We start from the raw sequence: 25,811 nt of genomic DNA, 5'->3' as shown, positions 1-25,811 counted from the left end.
ATATAAAAGAGAGATATAGAAACTAAAAATCAACTGTATATTCTACTATACTGTATGTTTCTAGTTAATAGATGGAATGGAATGGAAATAATAGTCTATATTTTACAACATTAAATATTTTCACTTCATAAAAATACTTGTAAAATTGTTCTCATGAGTTTTGTTTTTACTGATACTAAAAATTAACAGAAAAGAGGAACTTACATCTTTTTCAAAGGAACATAAGGGGATTTTTTTTTTATTTTCAAACAATGAAGGCCACGGAGTCAAGATTAAAATATCTAGTTTATCTGGCTGTCCATAAATGTATTTGCCTGTATACATAGTGGCCATTACTCGTTTGTGGGAGTGTGAAGTAGGACAGATAATATTCTTCTATGGACTTACATCCAGGGGTGGGATTCAATTTGTGTTGAGAAACCACGCCCACTTAAAAAGCCCCTCACATTTTAATGCCACACCCATTTTGCTAGCACTTTTCTGGACCACAAAATTCAAGTACGGTAAAGGCGCTTTACCCCATCTACTGTAAGTCTTCATTTATAGTCTGATTACCTCCTTTCAGGTCCACGTTGTTCCAGTCACTTTCAGTCACTTCTCATTATGGTGAATATTAATTAAAGGGATTTTCTACAAGTTTTCAAAATTAGTACTAAAGGAACCCTGCTCAAATTATAAAGGATAAAGATACAAAAAGACCGATCCACACATCCAACAGTTGTGAACAGGTGCTAGCTGAAAACACATTATAACTACAAAACACATACAGCTGCACACTGAAATGCTAACAGTGAATAAGGGAACTCTGGTATTGCATTACTGCTATAGGAATATTTGAAAAATAGAGATATTTAGTATATGTATTGGCCAATGAATGTGAGCCCAGTTACCAACAGCAAGGTAATCTCTGTATACTGGGAACCTAACCTGTAATGCCACTATCTGGGTAAAAAACCCTCTATGTTTGGAAAGCTAGACTATGAACCTAACTTGAAATGCCACTATCTGAGTTAAAATCTCCATATCTGGGCAGCTAGATTCCAGCTATAAAGGGGAGTGAACACAGCCTAGTCATAGGGCAGAGTGCTCAATCAGAAAGAGATGCACCATAAATATTCAAAAAGACTAACTCACACATCCAACAGGTGAGAACAGGTGCTAGCTGAAAACACATTATAACTACAAAATACATACAGCTGTACACTGAAATGCTAATAACGAATAAGGGAACTCTGACATTGCATTACAGCTATTGGAATATTTGCAAAAAAGAGATATTCAGCATATGTATTGGCCAATGCATGTGAGCCCAGTACCCAATGGCAAGGTAATCTCTGTATACCGGGAACCTAACCTGTAATGCCACTATCTGGGTAAAAAGGTTAGGTTTCAGGTATAGAGATTACCTTGTTATTGGTTATCGGGCTCACGTGCATTGGCCAATACATATGCTAAATATATTTTTCAAATATACCTATAGCAGTAATGCAATACCATAGTTACCTTATCCATTGTTAGCATTTCAGTGTGCAGCTGTATATGTTTTGCAGCAAATTGGAAAGGATGACCTACTGCCCATCTATCACATCAACTGTCCACATAATCTTTGACCTTAGGAGCAACAGACCAAATATGCACAAAATACTGCCACAACATTACCAGACAATATAATACCATCACATAATGGCTGAATAATGCCACATAAAAGAGAAAAGTGCCAGTCACACCATGACCAGACCACAAAATAACCACCACATGATGACTGAATAATACCACATACAAGGAAGAAATACCGCCACACTATGACCATACCACATATTACCACTACATGGTGACTGAATAATACCACATACAAGGGACAAATACTGCCACACCATAACCAGACCACATCTTACCACAACATAATGACTGAATACTGTAATACTGACCATTAATAAAAAGCACAATACTAATAACACTAATATTACCATCAGTGTCATTATACACAGAAGCTGTGCATAGAGGAGCTCTGTATATACTATATAGTATATAGTCTAGGTGTACAAGTAATACAGTGACTTATCAGTGATGTGTCTAGGTAAAATCATTCATCTTAGCTTTTCCTCTTCACCGGCGCAGACCACCATCACTTCTTCTTGCCAGGACGTGTCTCTGCAGAAAATAACACACAAGCATCTAAAACTGATTCCCCACTTTCTGCCACGTCTTCTACACTTCACCAGATGAAGTAAGAAAGCGACATAGTGCCGCCATGGACAGTAACAGAATCTCCTCCCCATTGTAAAACAGTATCTTCAGTAGTAAAATATATTACAGCAGTAATAATGTCCCTTAATTGGCCCCTACAGTAATTGTGTCCCCCATTTGTCACCATAAATTAGTAATGTCTGCTTCTCATTCTGGCCCCATATAGTAATTAGATCCAACCTCCTGGCCCCTTCTTGTAATAATGTCTCCATCCTACGCCTCTATGTCCTCTGTCCTAGCTCCTTTGTGTAAATAATGTCCCCATCCTGGGCCCCTATGTCCTCTGTCCTTGCCCCTTTGTGTAATAATGTCCCCATCCTGAACCTGTATATCCTCTGTCCTGGCCCCTTTCTGTGACAATGTACCTATCCTGGGTCCTCCCTGAAATGTCCCTCATCCTGGTCCCCATATGTCCTCCATCGTGGTACCCATATATCCACCATCCTTGTCCCCATATGTCCTCCATATGTTCCCTATCCTTGTCCTCATATGTCTCCCATCCTGGTTTGCCTTCGGTCCCGGACCAGTGACAGGGCCAGGCTGCCGGCTGTCCTCCACGACGGATCCAAGCATCGTGCCACATTCCCTTGTGACCGGGGATCCGACTCCTTTAGGCCCAGACCACCGTCTGCAACCTAGGCAGTTACTTTGGGAGTCCCCACTCCTGACTTCCTCTGAGCTCCTCTCAGCTCAAGGGCTACTTTCACCTACTTCTCCACTCACTGACTAACTCTGACTCCGACTGACTGCACTCCTCACCTCCCCTCCCTGACCCCCCCAGGTGGGCGACTCTATTCCTCTCAAGCCGTCCACTGGTGTGTCAGGTGGGTGTGGTGCAGGGTGTCTCTAGGATTTTGATTTGCTGGTAGAGGCAACACCACTTAAGTAGGGACCCTGAACCAAGAGGGAGGCTGAATACTGCATGGAAGGGCAGCTTGTGCAGTACCCTGTGACGACCTTATATTCCAGGGCCGTCACATTCCCCCTTGGTTAAACGTAGCTCGTCCTTGAGCTACAGGACATCCAGAGATTTATTTGCATAACTGTAAGAAAAAGGAAATATTTTTATTTACACGACTTTTCATCCCACATTAGGGAGGCACATTTCTTAAATGTTACTAAACAGTTAGAGTTCATCATTTCAATTATGGAACGCTACCGGTTATGTTAGTAGCGGAGGCTCAACCTACTCTGTTGCAGCCTCTTCCTGCGACAGTCCAGTCCCAACATCCCGGATCCCGTCAACCCACCACCTAAACAACCTGACCCGCTGCATTCCTATCCGTGGGTCCATGACCAGGTTAAGGTCCCGGGTGTTGCAAAGACGACTCTATAACAGTCCTGAGCAACCTGGTAGCTGTTGCCCTTTTGCGCCGACCCCCATCGGGGCCTCCTGGTGCTGTCTACCAGCATTGCATCGTCCAAGGCCCTGATGGCCTTTTCCCTGTAACAAAGGGTGGAAAAAGGTTCAACAAGGAGGGCGCAGTCTACTTATAGCATAGCTTGCCTGTCACCTTCCATCAGGGACCCTCAACCGATCCCTGACAGCCTCCTCCATTGGAACTCTGGAGAACGTTCAACAAAAGTGACAGTCCACACAACTTTTTATAAACTGACAGGTTCCGGTCCCTTTAATGTCGGGCACCTCCTGGGCATACTCTTGCAAAGTGTCCTGGCAAGCCACAGCGTCGGCATATAGGCACCACTACATCAATGGTCTCGGCTGGATTCTCGTCATCTGAAGTGGACTCCACTTCCACCTCCATCATCTCTAAGTCATGTATTGCATGCGATGACAGGGACATCCGATAGCCGTTTCCCCCAAAACGAGGTACCCATGCAGCCTCTGGAGTGCTGGATCCTGAATCGCTTCCCTCCATCTCCTCTGGTTCCGATTCCATTGTAACCGGGATGATCTGATCAGGAGTCACGATCTTGTCTTCTGCGGGAATTGAGGAGCCCTCTGCCGGTGTTGTGGGCAGCGTCTCGGGGTCAGCTATGGCCAGAGGCGGAGGCAGCAGAGCGATGGCGGTGGTCGGGGGCAGACTGGACTCCTCTAGGCCCAGACCACCAGACCCAGAACCAAGAGGGAGGCAGAATACTGCACGGAAACGCAGCTTGTGCAGTACCCTGTGACGACCTGATAGTCCAAGGGCGTCACAAATGGACTTGCGCCAACATGCGTTTGCATGCATTTGCATGCGGTAGTGTCAGGATCCAGTGAGTTGCAGTTTTTTACCTTTTATCAAAAACGCAACTTGTTGCGTTTTTCACCTATGTCCAAAAACTGCATGTCACCAGATCCTGTACATTGCGGCAGTAGCTGCAATGTATTTCAATGGGCGCCAGATGTGATTGTGACGACATTGACACCCAATGCCTCTCATGGGTTAAAGTTTCTTAACATTCAGCCAGACAGGATGATAGATTGTTTATAGACGGGGGATAAGTCCCTCATTGTTTTTACAAGACTCTTGTGGACTCATGTAATTGTGTTGGCCACTGAAAGACATACGTATTGTTTCTCCAGACTTTTCCAGTAATCATTGTATTGTAGTTGTGTATTGCTAATGTGATTACCTCAGTAGCCATTGTCTAGTTGGTGACTTCCAGACTACATGTACACTCTCAGTCTTTCTGTAGACATCATTTGGGTGAACATTGTCCATGCAGCTTGAGATTCATCCAATGGGAGAGGCGATCTTGTCCAACCAATCGATGAGGACGCAGTGTATCTAAGTGGAAGGCTGTGGCTATAAAAGGGACTTCTTTAAGCCACCAATGGCTTGATGGATGCTGATGGATCCAGTCTAAGCTCTTAGGAGCTGACTAGAGGATCAGGATATCTTATGGCTTCAATCTAGGAACTCCGGTTCCGGTTGGAGACCATATCCACAGCCTAGGGATTTCAACTCCGGCTGCCAGGATTGTAATATCATACCAGGACTACCTAAGGAGGACACTCAGGGTGGGACAGTTCAGTCACCTGGTACAGACTTTGCAGACCTCAGACAGCTTCCTAAATCTGGCATTATTCCTTTCTTGAGCCAGCGGAAGGGTGAGACTCTGTTGCCTGTTACATTTGTGTTTTGCTAGTTATGTGTTATGTGCCGTTAATTGTTTGGGGATCCAATAAAGTCTAATTATTGTGGTTCCCTCACCCTGTGTTGTCTGAGTAGTGTTACGCCCACGGTTAAGGAGGCCGGCGTTCAGTTGGGATGAGCCCTGAGCCACGCTGTCTTTCTAAAGGCGGCAGGTTTTAGTGGACGAGAGCACCCACTGAGCCCCGTGTCTCCACAATTGGTGGCAGCAGTGGGATACTACTCAGTCTGGTTTACCCAGGGGAGCTGCAGCGGACTGGTGTTCGTGAACACCGTCCAGAGCTCAACAACCAGGGAAGCACATAAGCATACCCAGCAGGCCATAGGGGAGGCATTCAGGTTTCGGACGCTGCCATGTCCAACCCCACCAGCTCAGCCATGGGACAAGGACCGGAGAGGAGTTACGACCACAGCAGTAAATGGATGCTACAGGATCTGTGCCAGAGGCGAAAGATTATCTACTGGAACGCTGAGACTCGGTCGGACTTGATCCAGAAATTAGTCCGTTGGGATGCCCAGAATGACGCAGAGGACGATGAGGATCCTGCCGATATTGACTCAGAGGATTTAAACTATGTGCCACATCATGGATCTAGTGACAATCGGGAATCAACTTTGTCCAAAATGGCCCAAGCCACAGCAGTGTTGGATGCCTTGGGGCCTAGATCCTCAAGAGAAGAGAGGGCTTGGGTTCTGGAATATGTTTATGGGATTCCAGCTGCCATACTGCTAGCACCAGCCGCTCGAGAAGGATGGTCCCGCTACCCAGCAGAAGCTGCACCAAAACAAAGGACTACAAATAGGGCCGGTGACTTGCCCAATCTATGGCACTGTTATACATGTGGGCGCCATGGACATATAGATAAAGATTGTCTCCAAAACCGAGGCCGCATGCTTGGAGCCCATCTGCCAGCTCAGCCGGTCAAGAGCCAGGGACTACGAGAAACTGGTTCCTCCATTAGCCTGGTAAGCCCAGTTATTGTTTCCCCAGAAGACCCTTTACCAGATTCACAATTATTCATCTCCCTGGCTGAGGGCCAGCGCTCAGACGTCCCTCTGGCATGTGTGCAGTTGGACCTAAGGACCGACCAGGGAGAGGTCGAGGTGGAGCTTGTGGATAGCCTCCCCACACCTGGTATTTTGGGGACCAACCAGGAAGCGATCGATGTGGGACTTGTGAACAGTCTCCCTATACCTGTCATTGTGGAGACTGACCAGAGCAAGGCTGATGTGGTGCTTATGGACACCGTCCCCACACCAGTTACTTTGGGGTCTGACCAGGAAGAGGTCCATATGGAGCTTATGGACAACCTCCCCACACCTGGTATTTTGGGGACTAACCAGGAAGCGATCGATGTGGGACTTGTGAACAGTCTCCCCATACCTGTCATTGGGGAAACTGACCAGAGCAAGGCTGATGTGGAGATTATGGACACCGTCCCCACACCAGTTATTTTGGGAAATGACCAGGAAGAGGTTGATGTGAGACTTGGGAACAGCCTCCCTATACCTGTCATTGTGGAGACTAACCAGAGCAAGGATGATGTGGAGCTTATGAACAGCATCCCCACCCCTGTTATTTTGGGGTCTAACCAGGAAGAGGTCCATATGGAGTTTATGGACAGCCTCCCCACACCTGTTGTTTCGGGGACTAGTCAGGAGGAAGTTGAAGTGGGGTTCATAGATGGCCCCACCAAGCCTGTTGTTTCGGATACCACTCAGAGGGAAGTGAAAGTGGGGCTTGGGGATTTCCTGCTCGCACCAGTCATTTTGGAGAATGACCTAGGACAAGGACTATCCAGTCAGTTTGAAGCAGCCATCACCCACTTCCAAGCCAAGCAAGACCCTGATGTAGATCTTTCTAACATCTTTTCCAAGGATAATTCACATTCCCAGTCTCCAGCATCCACTTCTGAGCCAAGAACAGTGAGTAAGCCTAACCACACTGTGGCTATTGACTGGGGGAAGATTGATAGTAAGAAATGTATGCAAGCCCAACTCATGGATCACACCTTAGTGCTTGTCCGCAATATGGCTGCTCAACTTGGGGGAGGTAATCAGGGGGAGGTGTATAGATGCGAGCCTCTGTTGCTGACCTCACCATTAAAATGGATAATGCCGTCAAGAGGAGAAGGATGATCGGAACCCTATCATGTCGGGCTAATATTAAGAAGGGGGAGGAATGTGACAACATGGACACCCAATGCCTCTCATGGGTTAAAGTTTCTTAACATTCAGCCAGACAGGATGATAGATTGTTTATAGGCGGGGGATAAGTCTCTCATTGTTTTTACAAGACTCTTGTGGACTCATGTAATTGTGTTGGCCTCTGTAAGCCAGACGTATTGTTTCTCCAGACTTTTCCAGTAATCATTGTATTGTAGTTGTGTATTGCTAATGTGATTACCTTAGTAGCCATTGTCTAGTCGGTGACTTCCAGACTACATGTATACTCTCAGTCTTTCTGTAGACATCATTTGGATGAACATTGTCCATGCAGCTTGAGATTCATCCAATGGGAGAGGCGATCTTGTCCAACCAATCGATGAGGACGCAGTGTATCTAAGTGGAAGGCTGTGGCTATAAAAGGGACTTCTTTAAGCCACCAAGTTGTTGATGGATGCTGATGGATCCAGTCTAAGCTCTTAGGAGCTGACTAGAGGATCAGGATATCTTATGGCTTCAATCTAGGGACTCCGGTTCCGGTTGGAAACCATATCCACAGCCTAGGGATTTCGACTCCGGCTGCCAGGATTGTAACATCATACCAGGACTACCTAAGGAGGAAACTCAGGTTGGGACAGTTCAGTCACCTGGTACAGACTTTGCAGACCTCAGACAGCTTCCTAAATCTGGCATTATTCCTTTCTCGGTGGGTGCCCGCCAAAAGCGGGGTGCTGCTGGATTGGAGTAAGTGGCCCTGGAAGCTCTGAGGCATGGACATTCTAAATCCCTGGTGAGCCAGCGGAAGGGTGAGACTCTGTTGCCTGTTACATTTGTGTTTTGCTTGTTATGTGTTACGTGCCGTTAATTGTTTGGGGATCCAATAAAGTCTAATTATTGTGGTTCCCTCACCCTGTGTTGTCTGAGTAGTGTTACGCACACGGTTAAGGAGGCCGGCATTCAGTTGGGATGAGCCCTTCGCCACGCTGTCTTTCAAAAGGCGGCGGGTTTTAGTGGACGAGAGCACCCACTGAGCCCCGTGTCTCCACTGTGATTTTAACAGTTGCAGTTGTATGCTGCAGTTAGGATCCTGTTTGCTGTACAGAACATGGCCTGAACATCACTCTTACACACTTTCAAACACACTCACACACTCACTCACACGCTCACTCACTCACACACATGCTCACTCACTCTCGTCCAGAGCTGCATCCACGCTGTCATGGCAGATTCAGCTCACTCCCGATCACATGACTTTAATGCCAGCCCAGCCTCATTCAGCTCATTCCCGACTACATGACTCATAAACTGCAAGTCACAGGATCCAGTAAATAACACTTGCGTTTGCATGAGTTCAACTCAAATTCAACAGGATCAAGTCACATGCAGTTTGCATTTTTTTGCCTCAAGGCAAAAAAGCGCTGATGTGAAACCAGCCTTAACCACTCCTGTGTGAGATGTAATGATATCCAACTCTGCTCTCACTGCAAATGGCTTACCAGATGCTGTGAGTACAACAGACTTAAAGAAGCTCAGAAGAGAAGAATGGCGTTGGACATTGGAAAAAGCAGTGGTAGGTGAGTATATTAATAAACTCACACTACATTACATACATGTACACAGTTACTTAAGGAAGCACTTTAACTAACTTTTTTTATTTAAGTGTGACATCTCAAGACAGGTAGGTTGGGGGAAACTGCAGTACAGGAGTGCTGATTGTGCTAAGAGAGGAGGAAAGCTGATAGAGGAGTTTGCAGTGTGACACAACTAAACTCAGCTGCACTTTCTAATCATGCAGGAGGTTAGACAAGGAGATCAGGACTGTTTCATTACATCTCACATATTAAGTAACCTAACCTTTTGTGGGATGAGTTTATTGGGCAACTCATACAGAGAGGAGTATACACCTCTAGTGAAAACTGTCTTATAACATCCACTGGACGTAACACAAGTTTACTCATTATCTCAAATATTTTAATTTTTAATACCTCACCACCGGAGAGATGAAATGAAAACAAAATGTTTTATTCTTCTCTGCAACCACTATCACATTGTGTGTCAAATTTAACATGAAAAAAAAAATGGTGAAAGGGAATGGGTACACACTCAATTTTTCCAGAGGCCAGCTTATCATCATCAATTATTCATCCCTATTGAGCCATTGGGGAGTCTTCTACTACCTTTCAGACGTCCTTTCTCATCAGCAGGTCTCCTATATTGTAACAGGGGGGTGCTGCCCTTCTCTAGGAGAATCAACTCTTTAGCTTATCTCTGTCATCTGCTGGCCATCTTCAATGGAAGCAGATAGGGAGCCTCAATTTCTCGCACCATTGGCCTCTAGCCTCTATTCCACACTCTACAGGCCTCTGTTTCAAGATCAATGGCACCCTTGGTATCTTGGCTACTCTTCACAGTCACTCCTAGAGCCGCTGGTCTTTAAATTGGTGGTTCCCAGATAGTCACTACTACACTAAGATCTGCACTATCCTGTCTTGTGAATGTGATCACTATGTACCCCTGTGTTACTCCATTGGCACATGCTGAATCCACTAACCAGATCCCAAGCCTGAGCCTTAACTTTTATAGTCACTCATTTTTCATCTTGTGTGCTGGTGATGTACTGGCCAATGTCACTGATTGTCAACAGGGATCTCAGCTCCAGACACACTGTAGCAAAGGCCGTCCTCATCTCTCCTGACCATTCCAATGCACAGACTGTGCCTGCCCACTTTAGGTGCTGTGCACTCATCCATCTCGTCAGTATAAAGGGTGCTGGACTTGTGCATCTCACCCCTGAAGACTTCAATCTGTGTAGAGAATTGTGCACATATTGTTGATGTCTTTAAGCTAATGTTGCACATTTGGTCACTCAATGGCCGGTTTCAGATTCTGCTCCTCTGGCAAGATGTTAAAGGTTGCTTAGCGATAGGAGTAGCCAGACATAGAATAATAGAATAGTTAAGAACAGTGGGAAGGGTTTGGGAGACTATATATATATATACTAGAAGGTGGCCCGATTCTACGCATCGGGTATTCTAGAATTTACGTATTGTGTAGTTCATGTATGATTTTTGTTATATATATATATATATATATAGATGTTGTTGTGTGTAGTTACCAAGTGTTTGTGTAGGGCGCTGTACATGTTCTGGGTGTTGTCTGGGTGTGACGGGGGGTGAGAGCGGTGTTGTATGTGTGTTGCGTGTGTTGCGTTGTTTGTGGAGCGCTGTGTGTCTGTAGCGTTGTGTGTGTGTTGCGCGGTTTGTGTGTGTGTGGTGTGTTTTGGGGGGAGGTATGTTTTGTGCAATGTGTGTGTTGTGCGGTATGTGCGTATATTTGTGTGTGGCGCGGTGTTTGTGTGTTGGGTGTTGTGTGTGTGCAGCGTTGTCTGTGTGTGTGGGTGTCTGTGTAGGGCAGTTGTTTGTGGTTCCCAGTGTGTGTGTGTGTGTGTGTGTGGTGTGTTGTGCAGTGCGCGCGCGTGTGTGTGTGTGTGTGTGTGTGTGTGTGCATCAGCCTCTCTTCTCTCAGCCTACCTCTCCCAGCCTCCCTCCTCCCAGCCTCCCTCAGCATCAGCTTCCCTCTCCCAGCCTCCCTAAGCATCAGCCTCCGCCAGCATCAGCCTCTCTCCTTCTAGCCTCCTCCAGCATCAGCCTCCCTCTCCCAGCCTTCCCCAGGATCAGCGTCTCTCCTCCCAGCCTCCATCCTCCCAGCCTTCCCCAGCATCAGCTTTCCCCTCCCAGCCTCCCTCAGCATCAGCCTTCCCCAGCATCAGCCTCTCTCCTCCCAGCCTCAGCCTCTCTCCTTCCAGCCTCTCCCAGCATCAGCCTCTCTCCTTCCAGCCTCCCTCAGCATCAGCCTCCTCTTCCCAGCCTTCCTCAGGATCAGCCTCTCTCCTCCCAGCCTCCTTCTTCCCAGCCTCATCCTCCCAGCCTCCCTCAGCATCAGCCTTCCGCTCCCAGTCTCCCCCAGCATCAGCCTCCCCAAGCATCAGCCTCCACCAGCATCAGCCTCTCTCCTTCCAGCCTCCCCCAGCATCAGCCTCTCTCCTTCCAGCCTCCCTCAGCATCAGCCTCCCGTTCCCAGCCTTCCCCAGGATCAGCCTCTCTCCTCCCAGCCTCCTTCCTCCCAGCCTCCCTCAGCATCAGCCTTCCCCTCCCAGTCTCCCCCAGCATCAGCCTCCCCAAGCATCAGCCTCCACCAGCATTAGCCTCTCTCCTTCCAGCCTCCTTCTTCCCAGCCTCATCCTCCCAGCCTCCCTCAGCATCAGCCTTCCGCTCCCAGTCTCCCCCAGCATCAGCCTCCCCAAGCATCAGCCTCCACCAGCATCAGCCTCTCTCCTTCCAGCCTCCCCCAGCATCAGCCTCTCTCCTTCCAGCCTCCCTCAGCATCAGCCTCCCGTTCCCAGCCTTCCCCAGGATCAGCCTCTCTCCTCCCAGCCTCCTTCCTCCCAGCCTCCCTCAGCATCAGCCTTCCCCTCCCAGTCTCCCCCAGCATCAGCCTCCCCAAGCATCAGCCTCCACCAGCATTAGCCTCTCTCCTTCCAGCCTCCCCCAGCATCAGCCTCCCCAAGCATCAGCCTCCACCAGCATCAGCCTCCCTCGTCCCAGCCTCCCCCTCCCCCTCCCAGCCTCCCCCAGCATCAGCCTCTCTCCTCCCAGCCTTCCCCATGATCAGCCTCTCTGCTCCCAGCCTCCTCCAGCACGCCGTGCTCCTCTGCCGACACTCACACACCCGATCGCATCCACTCACACACACCCGATCGCATCCACTCACACACACCCGATCGCATACACTCACACACACCCGATCGCATACACTCACACACACCCGATCGCATACACTCACACACAAAGACACACACACTGACGATATTGCACATACGCGCTGATACTCACAACATCCGGGGATATCACATGCTTCTGGCCATGTGATCCCCCGGCAGGTCCTGGAAGCTCACAACAGCACAGTATCGCCGCCGAGAAGCAAGCGATATCCCAGGATGCTGTGAGTATGTGGATGCGATGTGATGTGTGAGGTGTGTGTGAGTGTGATCTGATTTGTGTGTGTGTGTATGTGTGTGTGTGTGTGCTGTTATGTGTGTGTGTATGTTCCGCAGCTGCAGGACCTTGATGTGTGGATGCGATGTGATGTGTGTGTGAGGTGTGTGTGAGAGTGAGTGTGAGCCGGTGTACACTGGTAACTATGATACACATCGGGTAACTAAGGGACCTTAGTTACCCGATGTGTATAATGGTTACCAGCTTTCACGGCCTCCGTCAAGATCCCAGCATCGCAAGGTTATGTCTGGCGCTGCCGGGATCCTGACGGAGCCGGTGTAGAAGCAAGCGATATCCCAGCATGTTGTGATGTGTGAGATGTGTGTGAGAGTGAGTGTGAGAGTGAGTGTGATCTGATGTGTGTGTGTACTCACCTGGGAATCGGAGCTCCGTGTCAGTTGGGCCAGAGCGAGCGTGCATTGCGTGAGGGGGGCGGGGCCTGCAGAGAGCCGGGGCGAGAGGCCAATCCGTGTGGGGGGGCGGGGCCATGGCGAGCCCAGCGGCCAATCAGCTTTGTGTCACCGTAAGGACATGTCACGGTGACACAATTTTGGAGCATGACAGACAGACAGACAGAATAAGGCAATTATATATATAGATATATATATATATAGAGAGAGAGAGAGGCAAGGTTCAGTTAGACAGAGTTGTGTAAGAAAACGTTTAGGAGCAAATACCTTGGTTTGAGAACAAGTGTACGCGATAAGGCCCAAAAGCAGAAATTGTAACATACGCAGAAACAGCTGAGTGCTCTATCCCATTGTATTGAGTACTAGACCCCAAACTGGGCATCCTGGGTTACAGCTGTGTCTAGTGGTCCTACTTCTACAGCGCAGTATTGATATAGACTTGAGCGAACAGGTCAGCAAATAGAAGCTTTGTGAAAGAATGGTGTCTGTCGGCAGTGCAGGCCAGCAAGAAACATCAGTAGGAACAAGGCTTTCATGGCTGGGCTCAGCCATAGCCAAAAAGGACTTTATGACTTTACTGGGTCAAACCGTAGTGTCAGTAAGCGGAGGAAAGGACAATGTAAGAGCAGCATTAGGACTAAGAGCCAAGGAGCAGTCAGGGGTGGAAGTGTTGTTTGAAATAAAATGTTTCTTGCCTACAGTGTTCACGTGTTGTGCCCACAGTAATGATGTGACTGTGCGTAACTGTTAGTAAAAGACTATTAAATAAGAAAACTGAATCCGCGTTCATCAATCCCTGACATAAGTCTCCTGGATTGTTCGAGAACCTGCATATAAAGATGTATGGATTTCACACACTAAGCCCACTCACCTGACCAGGACCTCCACCAACTATCCTTATCCTCTTGCTCTCTGGAGAGGACCGGAGCGCGAGCCAAAGTAACAAGAAGGCCACATCACAGCAGCATGACCCTATACCGGCCCCCGACGCCCCTTTACATCTGCAGCACTCTTTTTCTTGCTGCTAATTTTTCTACAGCTCATTTGTCTTTTGTGCTCAACCATGTAGGGTTCTGGACAAACCTTACAAGTTGACAAGTAGGAGATGTCAATAATTGATCTAGGCTTGAGAGCAACTTACACCTTTACACATGTAATTGCATATTGATCTATCATTGTCCCACAGTACAAAGTATTGTATATGTGAGAAGTTCATGGAGGAACACTAGAGTTTGCTGTAATATTCGAAAAATGTTGGTATTCCTTGATGACCCTTGACATGCTAGATATCTATGTGGAGAAATTCTTAGCAAACTACTGGAGTGCAGAATGTAAGTAATGCTCCATGACAAGTTTTAGAACTTTCATAACTGTTATTCATTTACTTGCAAGATCTCTGCAGGTTTCCTCCATAGCTTCTAATATAGAGAACACTTTGTCATTTTTCTTTGGGAGCAGGCATATTCCGAGTCATCAGAAAGACTGATGTAGCCACTAATATACTGTTATTCTTCATCACATAGAAAAACAATGATAACAAATTTTATTATCTACCAACAGTGGGATTTTCTAATATGAACTATTACATCGGGGGAAACTTACATTTAATGAATACCTTATCTTTTGCTATTCTCAACACATGGTGCCTGAGACAAGCTCTTATTAGAGGAAGTCTCTGTGTAGAGACCTGGTTAATAGCTCACAAAGGGGCTCATTTATGAAAACTTGTGCGAGTAAAAAGTAGACCATTTTCTATGGAATGTAGCAAGGGTTAGAAAGTTGTTTGCAATGGGCAATGTATTTAATCCAGCCATTTTTATATTATAAATGGACTCTAATGAATGGTGTACCAGAACAGTTAAGAATATATTTGACATATCACTAATGTTTATAATGTATCTCCTTTTTGTAGAGTTCAGAATTGCTGTGTGATGTTTCAGAATATGAGAAAAACGGTAGATGTTGTTCATTATGTATCCCAGGTAAGCCTATAATGGATGCAAATTAGTAAGAAACACTATTGGGCAAATTAAGCAAGCAGTTCCTGCTATAATTGTGTTGAAAAATTGCTTTGAATTCTACAAAGTTTTTGTGCAACTGAAAGTTGAGCAAAAATGTTGCAACTTTTGCCATTTTTATGACAACTTTTGACAACTTTTGACAAGCTCTGACAACTTTTTGAAAATTGGGTGGTCTTCTGGCAAGAGGGAACGTGACCAAGAGCACCCAACAAAATCACTATAATTTAAGCCACAAAAGTGCTGTAAATTCCAACTGAGAGTGCCTGGGGTACACTTCTGGAATTGGCACACGACAGTTGAAAGATGCGCCAAACTCATTAAAGAAGTGCATGAACTGAACTTGACGCACCTTACTCCAGCGTTCCCTTGAAAAAGACTGATGTATAAAACGCTATTCTTAATTAATCTGAGCCTACTTATCGATTGATATTTTTATGTATTTTTCCACTTGGCTATATACATTGGCTAGCTTCAGTTATTCATATTGCTTAACATTATTCTAATGTGTGTGGCCAGTTTTCTAGTTAGAAATTGTCCATGGGGCAAAATAAATCATAAAATTAAAAAGCCTATTCAAAAAATTGAAATGTAAGTAAATCAGCTCAGCTCTTCCTCGTCCTTATCAAGTTTCCCATGGACATCATACACAATGTCACAGGTTCTCTTCAAAATGTTAGCGAACCATGTCAACTTTACAGGACCATTCCTGCATTTGCTTTTATTATTATATCCCCCTCTTTAGTAGCCAGTAAAGTGTGTCATTAAGATACTTACCACTCACTATTTTATGCCGTTTCCAGCATTGCTCAAGTCCTCTCCTGCATCATATGACTTCAATCATGACCAGCAGACCACAAAATCAATACCACACATGGTCTTCTTTTTGAGGCTATGAGACTAAGGGGTACTTTGCACATTGCGACATCGCTACTGCGATGTCATCGGGGTCAAATTGAAAGTGACGCACATCCGGTGCTAGTAACGATGTCGCAACGTGTAAAGCCTAGATGCACCGATAAACGATTGCAAAAGCGTCGTAAATCGGTGATCTGTGTAGTATCGGTCATTTTCATAATTTGGAAATGACCGATGTTACGATGTTGTTCCTCGTTCCTGCGGCAGCACACATCGCTGTGTATGAAGCCGCAGGAGCGAGGAACATCTCCTTACTTGCGTCCCGCCTGCAATGAGGAAGGAAGGAGGTGGGCGGGATGTTTACGTCCCGCTCATCTCCGCTTCTATTGGCCGCCTGCCGTGTGACGTCACTGTGACGCCGCACGATCCGCCCCCTTAGGAAGCAGGCGGGTCGCCGGCCAGAGCGACGTCACAGGGCAGGTAAGTGCGTGCGAAGCTGCCATAGCGATAATGTTCGCTACGGCAGCTATCACAAGAGATCGCATCTGCAACAGCGGCGGGGACTATCACGCTCGGCATCGCTACAATCGGCTAGCAATGTCGCAGTGTGCAAAGTACCCCTAAGAACAAGGATCTCATAGACTTACATTGTGAAAGGCTCTAGCGGTCTTGATTGTAAGCTGGCTAGTAACACATGATGTAGGAGAAAACAGCGTTGGGGACGTTTTCTAATGCACACCCTAAACAAACATTACTGTTTGATAACAAGGGGGCAAACAAAAACCTGCCAGAGTGGTCTTTTAACATTTTCTTTATTTACTTGTCCATGTGCACCAATTATTATTGTTTTTGTTTGGATATATTATATTAATTACGTTTTCCAAGGTATTAATGTCTGAATTTATCATTCATAGGACAAATGTTGCTCGAAGACTGCACAGAGCGTAATAAGACATTGTGTACCCCTTGTCCTGATGGTGAATACCAGGATAAATTTAATAGAGAAACTAGCTGTCTGCTGCACAGAGAATGCAATGAACGTATGTGCGACCTAGCTATCATTCCTCTGCTGTGCTATATTTTACTTATAATGTTGTTAAAAGACTTTTGGGTAGTATATTCAGGAACAGAACTGTGAATTCAGTCTTTTACCTTATATAGGAAAGAGGATTTACTTATAGACCTGTTCACAATACGTACACATTCCACCAATATAGACAATACTAATACGATATGGATATGAATATGGAGATTAATATTTACCGTATATTGTTGACGCATATACCATGTAAAATGTTTGCGTATGGGAGCTGTATTCACATCTTTGGGATATATTTTGATTGAGACTGTTTGCAAAGTTGCTTCATTTCTACTTTGGATGTTTAAAAGTAATAAAAGAATTGCAAAAGTAATCAGTATAAAATAGATTAGATTACACTGCCCATAGATCTGCATTCTTTTCTGCAGTTATGTTTTAAAATGTCACTGCTTTGTAAAGCAGCTGCACACCTTTGTGCAACTGTGGGAGCAGAAGACGGCTGTTAGACACAGCCATACTTCTCATAGAGAAAGTAGAGACAGTTTATTATTATCTCTGCCTTCTGGATCACTGTATACACATTGCTGACCAAACACTGTATATACAGTAATAGGGAGCATTAGCAATGCTTCCTCCTACAGACCCAGCAATCATGTCACCACTGACTTTTGGGAGGAACCATGAGCTGCTAGGTCCTAAGGAGACCCAAGTCAACTCTGCTATGTAGCCAGGAGGTTTCATTTCCACTGTAACTTGAATTAATATATTAGCCCCAGTTATATGAGAAATCAGGGGGCACAATATGTTAAATAAATAAAAAGTAAGAAAAAAAGAGGCAAAAAATTTTTTTGAAAATAGCCACCGCCATTCTAAATAGCTGTTACTATATCCACCTCTGTTAAAAAAAAAAAAAAAAAAAAGGGTGGCCGATTGTATCTAAATTTAATTGTTACACAAAGGGGAACAAATTTTTAAATGTATTTTTGAAGACCTTTATGGTCATACATTTTTTTAATGTGAAAAACAGGCACATATTTTCTTTCTTTTCCCACCGATATTGCCCAACATCGGCAAGAAAATAAAAAAGAGAGTATGAATATAATATAAAAAAGAAGACTCACATTTCACGAAAAAAGTATGCGAAAAGTATTGACTGAGAAAAATGTTATACCTCTTTAAAACAAATATATAAAATACCCCAAAATGTGCTTGGTTTGGAACTGGGTTAAATTTCTTGGTCTTGAAGTGGTTAAAGACCCGATTAGTTGATTTAATTTACGGACTAGTGAAGCTAGCTAGCATAGTGCTAAGGGTGCTCAGCATAAATGAATACACCTCAACAGATTTGCCCTGTGAGCGCGCTGCTTTTTTGCCTCGTTTTTGCAGTTTGTTGCCCAAATTTGCACGCTTTGCCTTCTCCAGCAAAGTCTATGAGATTTCTGAAGTGCTGTGTGCACGTTGCTTTATTTTTGCCTGCAGGTTTGAGTGCAGAAAAAAAGCAGCATGTCAATTCTTTTTGAGTTTTGTCCCTGCATTTTGGATGACTGGCAGATCAATCCCCTGCTGACTCGGGGTCAACAGGGGATTGGTCCCCAGTATCTGGCCAGATGATGGCCCCTATATAAAGTCCATGGGGACTAGAATTCAGCGCAAAGGGGTAGGAACAAACGCTTCATACTCACCGATCACCGGGGCAGCTGTCATACTGCTCCCGCGGCCTCTCATTCGTCTTCCCAGCCACTCATTAGGCTTATACATATTCACTGTTTCCTCCGCTCACCAGTGGCTGTGATTAGTTGCAGTCAGACACGCCCCCACGCTGAATGACAGCTGTCTGACTGCAACCAATCACAGATGCCGGTGGGTGGGTCTATATCATACAGTAAAATAAATAAATAACTAAAAAAAACAGCTTGCGGTCCCCTCAATTTTGATGCACAGCCAAGAAAAAGCCCCACAGCTGGGGGCTGGTATTCTCAGACTGGGGAGGCCTATGGTTATTAGACTGCCCCAGCCTAATAATATCAGACTGCCGCAGCCCAAAATTGCCGCAACCATTAGATGCGACAGTCCGGCACTTTTCCAGGCTCTTCCCGATTGCCCTGGTACAGCGGCAGTTAGGGTAATAAGGAGTTAATAGCAGCCCATAGCTGCCACAAGTCCTAGATTACTGTAATCTAATGGTAGGTGTCTATGAGATACCCCATCACTCATCTGTAAGTGAAAGTAAATAAACACAAACACCCCAAAAATCCTTTATTTGAAATAAAGGACAAAAAAGCCCCCTCTTTCACCACTTTATTAACCTGGAAAACACCCCTCCAGGTCCGACATGATCCACATGAGGTCCCACGATGCTGCAAGCACTGCTACATCTCACAATCACAGCGAGCCGCCATAGAGCATGACTGCACACTGTGAGGTGACTCAGGTGAGTCCTCCTCTTGCGGCTTACTTCAGTCGCGGCCTGATTTGCAGTCACAGGTGGAAGACTCCAGCTGTGACAGCAAACCACCATAGTGACTGAAGTGAGCCTCGTGATCAGCGCAACATCACTCAGGTTAGTCGCAACCACATGGTGTCAGAATGAATTCGGGTGAACCCATGACGTCACTGCTGCAAAACCTGTGGTAGTGCAGGGCGCGCAGCTCACTTCAGTCGCTCTGGTGATTTGCTGTCACAGGTGAAGGACTACAGCTGTGACCGGAAATCACCTGAGTGACATAACCGCTAATCTCGCTCACTTCAGTCACTTGGGTGATTTGCTGTCACAGACGGAGGATTCCAGCTGTGGCTGCGGCTAACCTGAGTGATGGCACTACCGATAGTGTGACTCACTTGAGTTCTGCGTGGAGCTCACAGCGGGCAGTCATTGTCTGTGGCGCTTGCTGTGAACATCAGATGTAGCAGTACTGGAAGTGTTGTGGGACCTTGTGTGGATTACTTCGGAGCTGCAGGGGTGTTTATCAGGTTAAAAAAGTGGTGAAGGAGGGTGTTTTTTTGTCTTTTAGTTCAAATAAAGGATTTTTAGAGTGTTTGTGTTTATTTACTTTCACTTACAGATTAGTGATCATTAGTGGTCATCACTAATCTAGGACTTAGTGGCAGCTATGGGCTATGTCATCCCCTCAATTTTCATAACCAGCCATGGTACAGCTGACCTACCATGTATACATCTGAGATAAAATAAGGGGAAGAATAAATAAAACCTTGAAAACCCATGACCACTTAAACAACCATCACCTGAAACTAAAGAGAGGATGGCCGGGGTGTAAGGTGGCCCAGGATCCCATGAAGACCCCTCAATATTTGCTATAAAGGAGATTTGCTTATTCTATTGATTTCTTTCCTTGACCTAACCACTTTCATATTTTTATAGTTGTCTAACCAATATGTTATTTTTACACTAGAGCTCGGGTTTGAGAAGATAAGTGCAGGAACACCAACCAGCAATGTAGATTGCAGATGCCAATTGGGGAAACATTGCTCAAGTGAAGCCTGCGAGACATGTGTGTTGAGCAAATTGTGTGGCCCAGGAGAAGGAGTTATACACAGGGGTAAGAGACAAGATGTTGTGAACTGTAAGGGATACAAGAGGCATTTTGTAAGAAATGTGTAATGTAATTTGACCATGCCTTCCAATGGCTTCCACTGGACCACTATAAACAAATGGCACCAACTTAAAAATCAGATCACAACAACTCCTTTGACTTTGGATTCTTCACTGTAATGTGGATCATCTAGATGCAACAGAGCAAAGCACTCCATAGTGCAGACTGCTTGGAACAGAAACAACTTCAGTACCGATCAATTCCAGGTCTGGTCACCTGATGATATTATGCACAACACTGTTAAAGAGGACCTTTGATCAAATATTTACTGTTGAACTGGACACATGATGTAATAGTGGAATAGAAAAAAATAATATATATATATATATATATATATATATATATATATATATATATATATTTAAATTTCGCAGAGATATTAGCATTCAAAATATTTAATAGCTTATGTATTAATTTCCTATAAGTCCAAGTGGGTGTTGTCATAGTTTAAACTAGTGGTGTGTACTTCTCCCTGTATGATGTTGATCAAACATAAGCAGGAAGTAGCGCTCAAGGAAGAAAAGAATATGGCCCCCTACCATAGCTTAAATGCAGGTTACTCAATGTGAGACATATAATGACAGACAGCCTGATTTCAGTACAGAGCAATTACAATTTGCTGGTAGAACAGTAAAGAGATTTATTTTAATGACACCTTTGAGCTCCAATCTTCTGGTAGTCCATGTGTGGGGTAGGAGCAGTACAGCTGAGTTTAACTGTGTCACATTAAAATCCCTTCTATTAGTTCTTCTCCTCTCATAACACTGTCACCTCTGCTGTACTGCCCCTTCCCCCACACTGGCTGTCGAGAGATCACTCATGTCTTTTGTGTTTAACTTACCTCATGTCATGGCAGAGCCATCACAATTTGAGCAAAAAAAACATAAATGTAATTTCTGACATCATTCACTCTTATATCTTTTGTGTTTAACTTACCTCGTGTCATGGTAGAGCCATCACAATTTGAGCACAACAAAAATAGATGTAGTTTCTGACATCATTGAGCAGGCAGGTATAGGGGGAACTGCTGTCATTTGTGCTCACAGCAACGTGTAATTAATCTGCAGCGAGATCAGGCTATCTGTCATTACATCTCACACTGGAGTAGAGTGTTCTGAGCTATTGTGGGGTGTGTTCTTCTATCTCCCGAGTGTTGCTGCCTGCTTATTATTGGTTAGCATCATACAGAGGAAGAAGTACATGCCTCTAGTAAAAATTATTTGATAACACCCACTTCCATTTAAATTAACTCATTTGCTACTAAATACTTTGATTGCGAATATCATATGCAACAGAGAGACAAAAAAATGTATTCTGCTCTGCAAAGCTTATTACATCCTGTGCCCTGTTCTTCATAAATATTTTTGTAAAAGGTCCTCCTTAACCCTTTAACGACCCATCACGTGCTATATCTGTCATGGGTCGTCTCCCAGGCCGAGGCTGCATCTTTCCCTGCACACATTGGCTGATTTAATCAGCTGACATGTTCCTCTAGCAGCCGCTGCTGGAGTGTTACTCCACCCATGGATGGTAACCTGTTAAATGCCACTGTCAATCTCTTCCAAGCCCTCATCAGTGAGCCCTTGACACAATTGCAGTACGCCGATAAGTTGTCATGACAACCATTGGTCAGCTGATAACCCCTATGTTTGTGAGCGCAATACTCCTATGAAAACCAACTAGTGGCGTTCATAGAAGACTGTGATTTCTTCTATATGCAGCAATGCAATGACATTGCTGCATATAGAACAAGTGACGAGACTATTGCAGCTTCAAGTCCCCTAAGGGTACTATTAAATACAGACAAAGTAAAAAAAAATGTTTTAAAAAAACATAAAATTGTATATCTATATATACATACTAGCACCATACTAAACAATTAAGAAACAATAATAAAATATGCACGTTTCGTATTGCTGCGTTTGTAAAAGTCTTACCTATAAAAATATAAAATAAATTAATCCGATCACTAAACAACATAATGAGAAAAAAAATCAAAATGCCAGAATTGCAGTTTTTTAGCAACTGCAACAACAGAAAAAAATTTAATAATAGGCAATTAAAACATCATTGTACTCCAAAAAAATATCAGTAAAAACAACAGCTCGGGGCACAAAAAACAGGCCCTCACACAGCCTCAAATCCCAAAAATTGTAAACGTTACAGCTCTTGGAAATTCATGACACAAGCAAGAATTTTTTTTTTAAATTTCTGAATTTTTTTCTTCTGCTTAAATAAAACAAAAACTGTACATAAAAAGGTTATGGCTCTTGGAATAAGGGGAGGCAAAAATGAAAAATCATACGGTCCTTAAGGGGTTAATTTGAATTGATTTGTTGGTATTCTTGTCTTTTTCATCTATTGTTGGTAACCTCTATAAGTCAAGAACAAGCAAAATAGGTAAAATATTGGTAGCAAGGATGGTTCAGGATATGCAGTAGACACTGAAATAGAATGATTTTAATTATTGTAGGTGCCAAAAGGTTACATAATATTACCTATAGATACTACATTTGTCTTTATCCCATATCTAAATAACAAAAGCCTTTAGAGCACTTATTTCATATTTTGTTTTTCCCTAAAAAGAATCTGTCACCAGGTTTTTGCTCCCTCATCTGAGAGCAGCATAATGTAGAGACAGAGACCATGATTCCAGTGAGGTGTCACTTACTGAGCTGTTTGCTGTCATTTCTCTGCTCCAGATCTATCAGTTATTTGAATATGGAGCTCTGTAACAGTGTCCACAATACTGACAGTTTTCTGTGTACATTGTAATCAGTGGTGTGGGCGGGGTTATACAAAGCTCATAATTATGCTTAATGTTACTCTCCTGCTGATTAAACAGTGATTTTATCAAAACTACGCAGCAGCCCAATAACTGACACCTCGCTGAAATCAGGGTCTCTGTCCCTACGTTATGCTGCTCTCAAATTAGGTGGCAAAAACCTGGTGACATGCTCCCTTTAAATGTGGAAACTGATGCTGTTGGGTAATGCTGCCATCAAATTATCATTGTATGATACATACAGTATGTGTCACGGCATATTTATTGACAGAACAAGGGCTCCTAGGCTGGCCGTCAGTCTCGAGACCTTGCGCTGTTCCTTATCTCAGAAGTAAGCTTCATGGTAGCTAGGTCTGACCCCCCAGCGTGACCCTGACTGCAGTCCAAGCCCTGATCTTACTACCCCACTCCGCCACCCTTGAGGCGAACCAGAAACACAGTAACAAAAACCCACAGAAATTACAAAGGAGAACAAAAACTCATACACACTGCACTCAAACACAAAGAAGAGACAATACATGTACAGGGGAATAAAGAAAAATTAAGGAAATAAACAGACGAAATAGAAACTTCCACACCACTCAAAATAGAAACTACAAATAGAAACTACAAATCACCATGAACTGGATCAACATAAGGACCGGAATCGCTGGAGCTATGCTGCAACAATTATTGCCTTGAGTAGCAAAGTCCAAGATCTTATATAGGAAGGAGATGGCTGTGATTGAAAATTAGCAACCTGAGCTCCTAGCAGAGTTCTCCAGGTTAGCATGAATTAACTCCTTCAGGACTGAGGAATAGTGGAAATGAAACAGCCGACGCCCAGCTCTGGCTGAACAACTAGGAGACATCAGGTTGCCTGTCAGGCTCTGCAGTGTGAACAGAGCGTGATGCCGCCATGACACATAATAAGTCTGGAACTGAACATTGCATGAAAATGTGTGTCCACCATTTGTTTGAGTTTGACTAAAGACTCCAATTTCTCAAGAAAAAAAAAAATAAAATAATACGCCATACTGGCAAAACTCTTGACACACGGCATTTCATAGGACAATCATGGGTTGGCCACACACAGGCATTAGTGTTGAGCAAACGTCGCACTAGCTACTAATCAGAAGAGGCGGTGGGATGATGGCACGTAGGAGGAGGTCGACAAGGCTCTGGTCTGGTCATCATAAACTATCAACATGGCTGCTTTATTAGAGTACTGTGAATCTTAATAGTCATAGATATCAAAGACATTTCACAACACGCAATGACATTATATGTCAAGTCTAGTCATCTTGTGCTACACTTCTTAAGATATTTTGGGCCAAGGAATGACAAATATGTAAAAGCAGTCTGATTCTTTATGGATGGGATGGTGTTACACAGGTTATAATAATAGTTTTTATTTATTTCATGTATTATACAGACATTTAGGATATTTTTATTTTTCAGCCACCAGATTTTCTGACACCCAATGCTCCCTATGCAAGGAAGGGACGTATTCAAGTGCAGAATCAACGATGGAGCCATGTAAAAACTGGAGCAAGTAAGAAAATACTTAAGCACCACCGTTCAGAACAGTTTTATGTGGTATTAAATCCCATAGATAAATATACAGTTGCTGCCAGGGTGCCAGAAGATTACCAATATTTAATTAATTTCAACAGTGTTATGGAGCTTATCTGAATTTTCCAAGCTCAGCTTCTAAGATCTCCATTTACAGTAAAGTTAGCAAGTGTAAGATCTTGCATCTTGGTATCTAACATCTCTAATAAATCTTTATTAATTTTTCAATGCCACTAAATAAATTTCAGAAACAGTCCAGGGTATTTTATTTCCAGCTATGAATACATTATACAGCTTAGCTCATTAATACACGAAAATCAGAAATAAAACATAAACTAAATAACAAACAATGTTTCAGTATTTTGTGTTTATGAGCAAATCTGTGGGGTATTTTGGATTCAAAACCCATTCCTATTAACATGACATTATGATGTAAAAATACTAAATATTTAGAGTAATATGAATAAAGGATCTATCAACAGTAGTTAGTTAATGGTCTCTGCACAGCATAGAGTGAAAACAAATGAATAAATTAAGTGAAACTGTCATGTACAACCATAGGCAGCATGAATCACACCAGTTACGTGATTGCAGCCAAGTATATTTTACTCTGAAATGCTATCGCATTTTATATTTTCGAAAGCCGCCTATGAACATGAGGCCAAGTCAGGTCCCTGGCCAGCCTTTCTCTACCCATCTCTCCATGACTGACAGGTCTCTCTACATACACATACACAGGGAAACCTGTCATGCAACCAGAGAGTGGTGGGAAAAAGCGGCGTGGGAAACCGTCTCTGACTAGTCAGCCAAGGCACATAGTCCCCAGTCATCGCAGGATTTCAGAGTAAAACATACCTGTCTGAAATCAAGCAGCAAGTGTCTGATTTGTGCTGCCTGCAGTTTGCACAACATGAACTTAATTATAGTTGTCCTCAAAAGTTTACATACCCTGGCAGATTTTTTGCTTT

The 25,811-nt window shown here is 44.2% G+C and overlaps 1 protein-coding gene across 1 annotated transcript in view; it reads left to right on the top strand.

Moving 5' to 3' along the window:
- CD40 (CD40 molecule) overlaps positions 1-25,811 on the top strand; it is an 83,691-nt gene that overhangs the window by 34,082 nt on the left and 23,798 nt on the right. Inside the window, exons 2-5 of the mRNA XM_075347523.1 lie at positions 14,891-14,960; positions 16,769-16,894; positions 20,304-20,450; positions 24,730-24,823. Coding sequence (XP_075203638.1) covers positions 14,891-14,960; positions 16,769-16,894; positions 20,304-20,450; positions 24,730-24,823 — 437 coding nt within the window. The remainder of the gene's footprint in view (positions 1-14,890; positions 14,961-16,768; positions 16,895-20,303; positions 20,451-24,729; positions 24,824-25,811) is intronic.

Source organism: Anomaloglossus baeobatrachus, chromosome 5 (assembly GCF_048569485.1).
Source record: "Anomaloglossus baeobatrachus isolate aAnoBae1 chromosome 5, aAnoBae1.hap1, whole genome shotgun sequence".
Taxonomy (NCBI): Eukaryota; Metazoa; Chordata; class Amphibia; order Anura; family Aromobatidae; genus Anomaloglossus; species Anomaloglossus baeobatrachus.
This window is presented reverse-complemented; position numbering and strand designations above follow the sequence as displayed.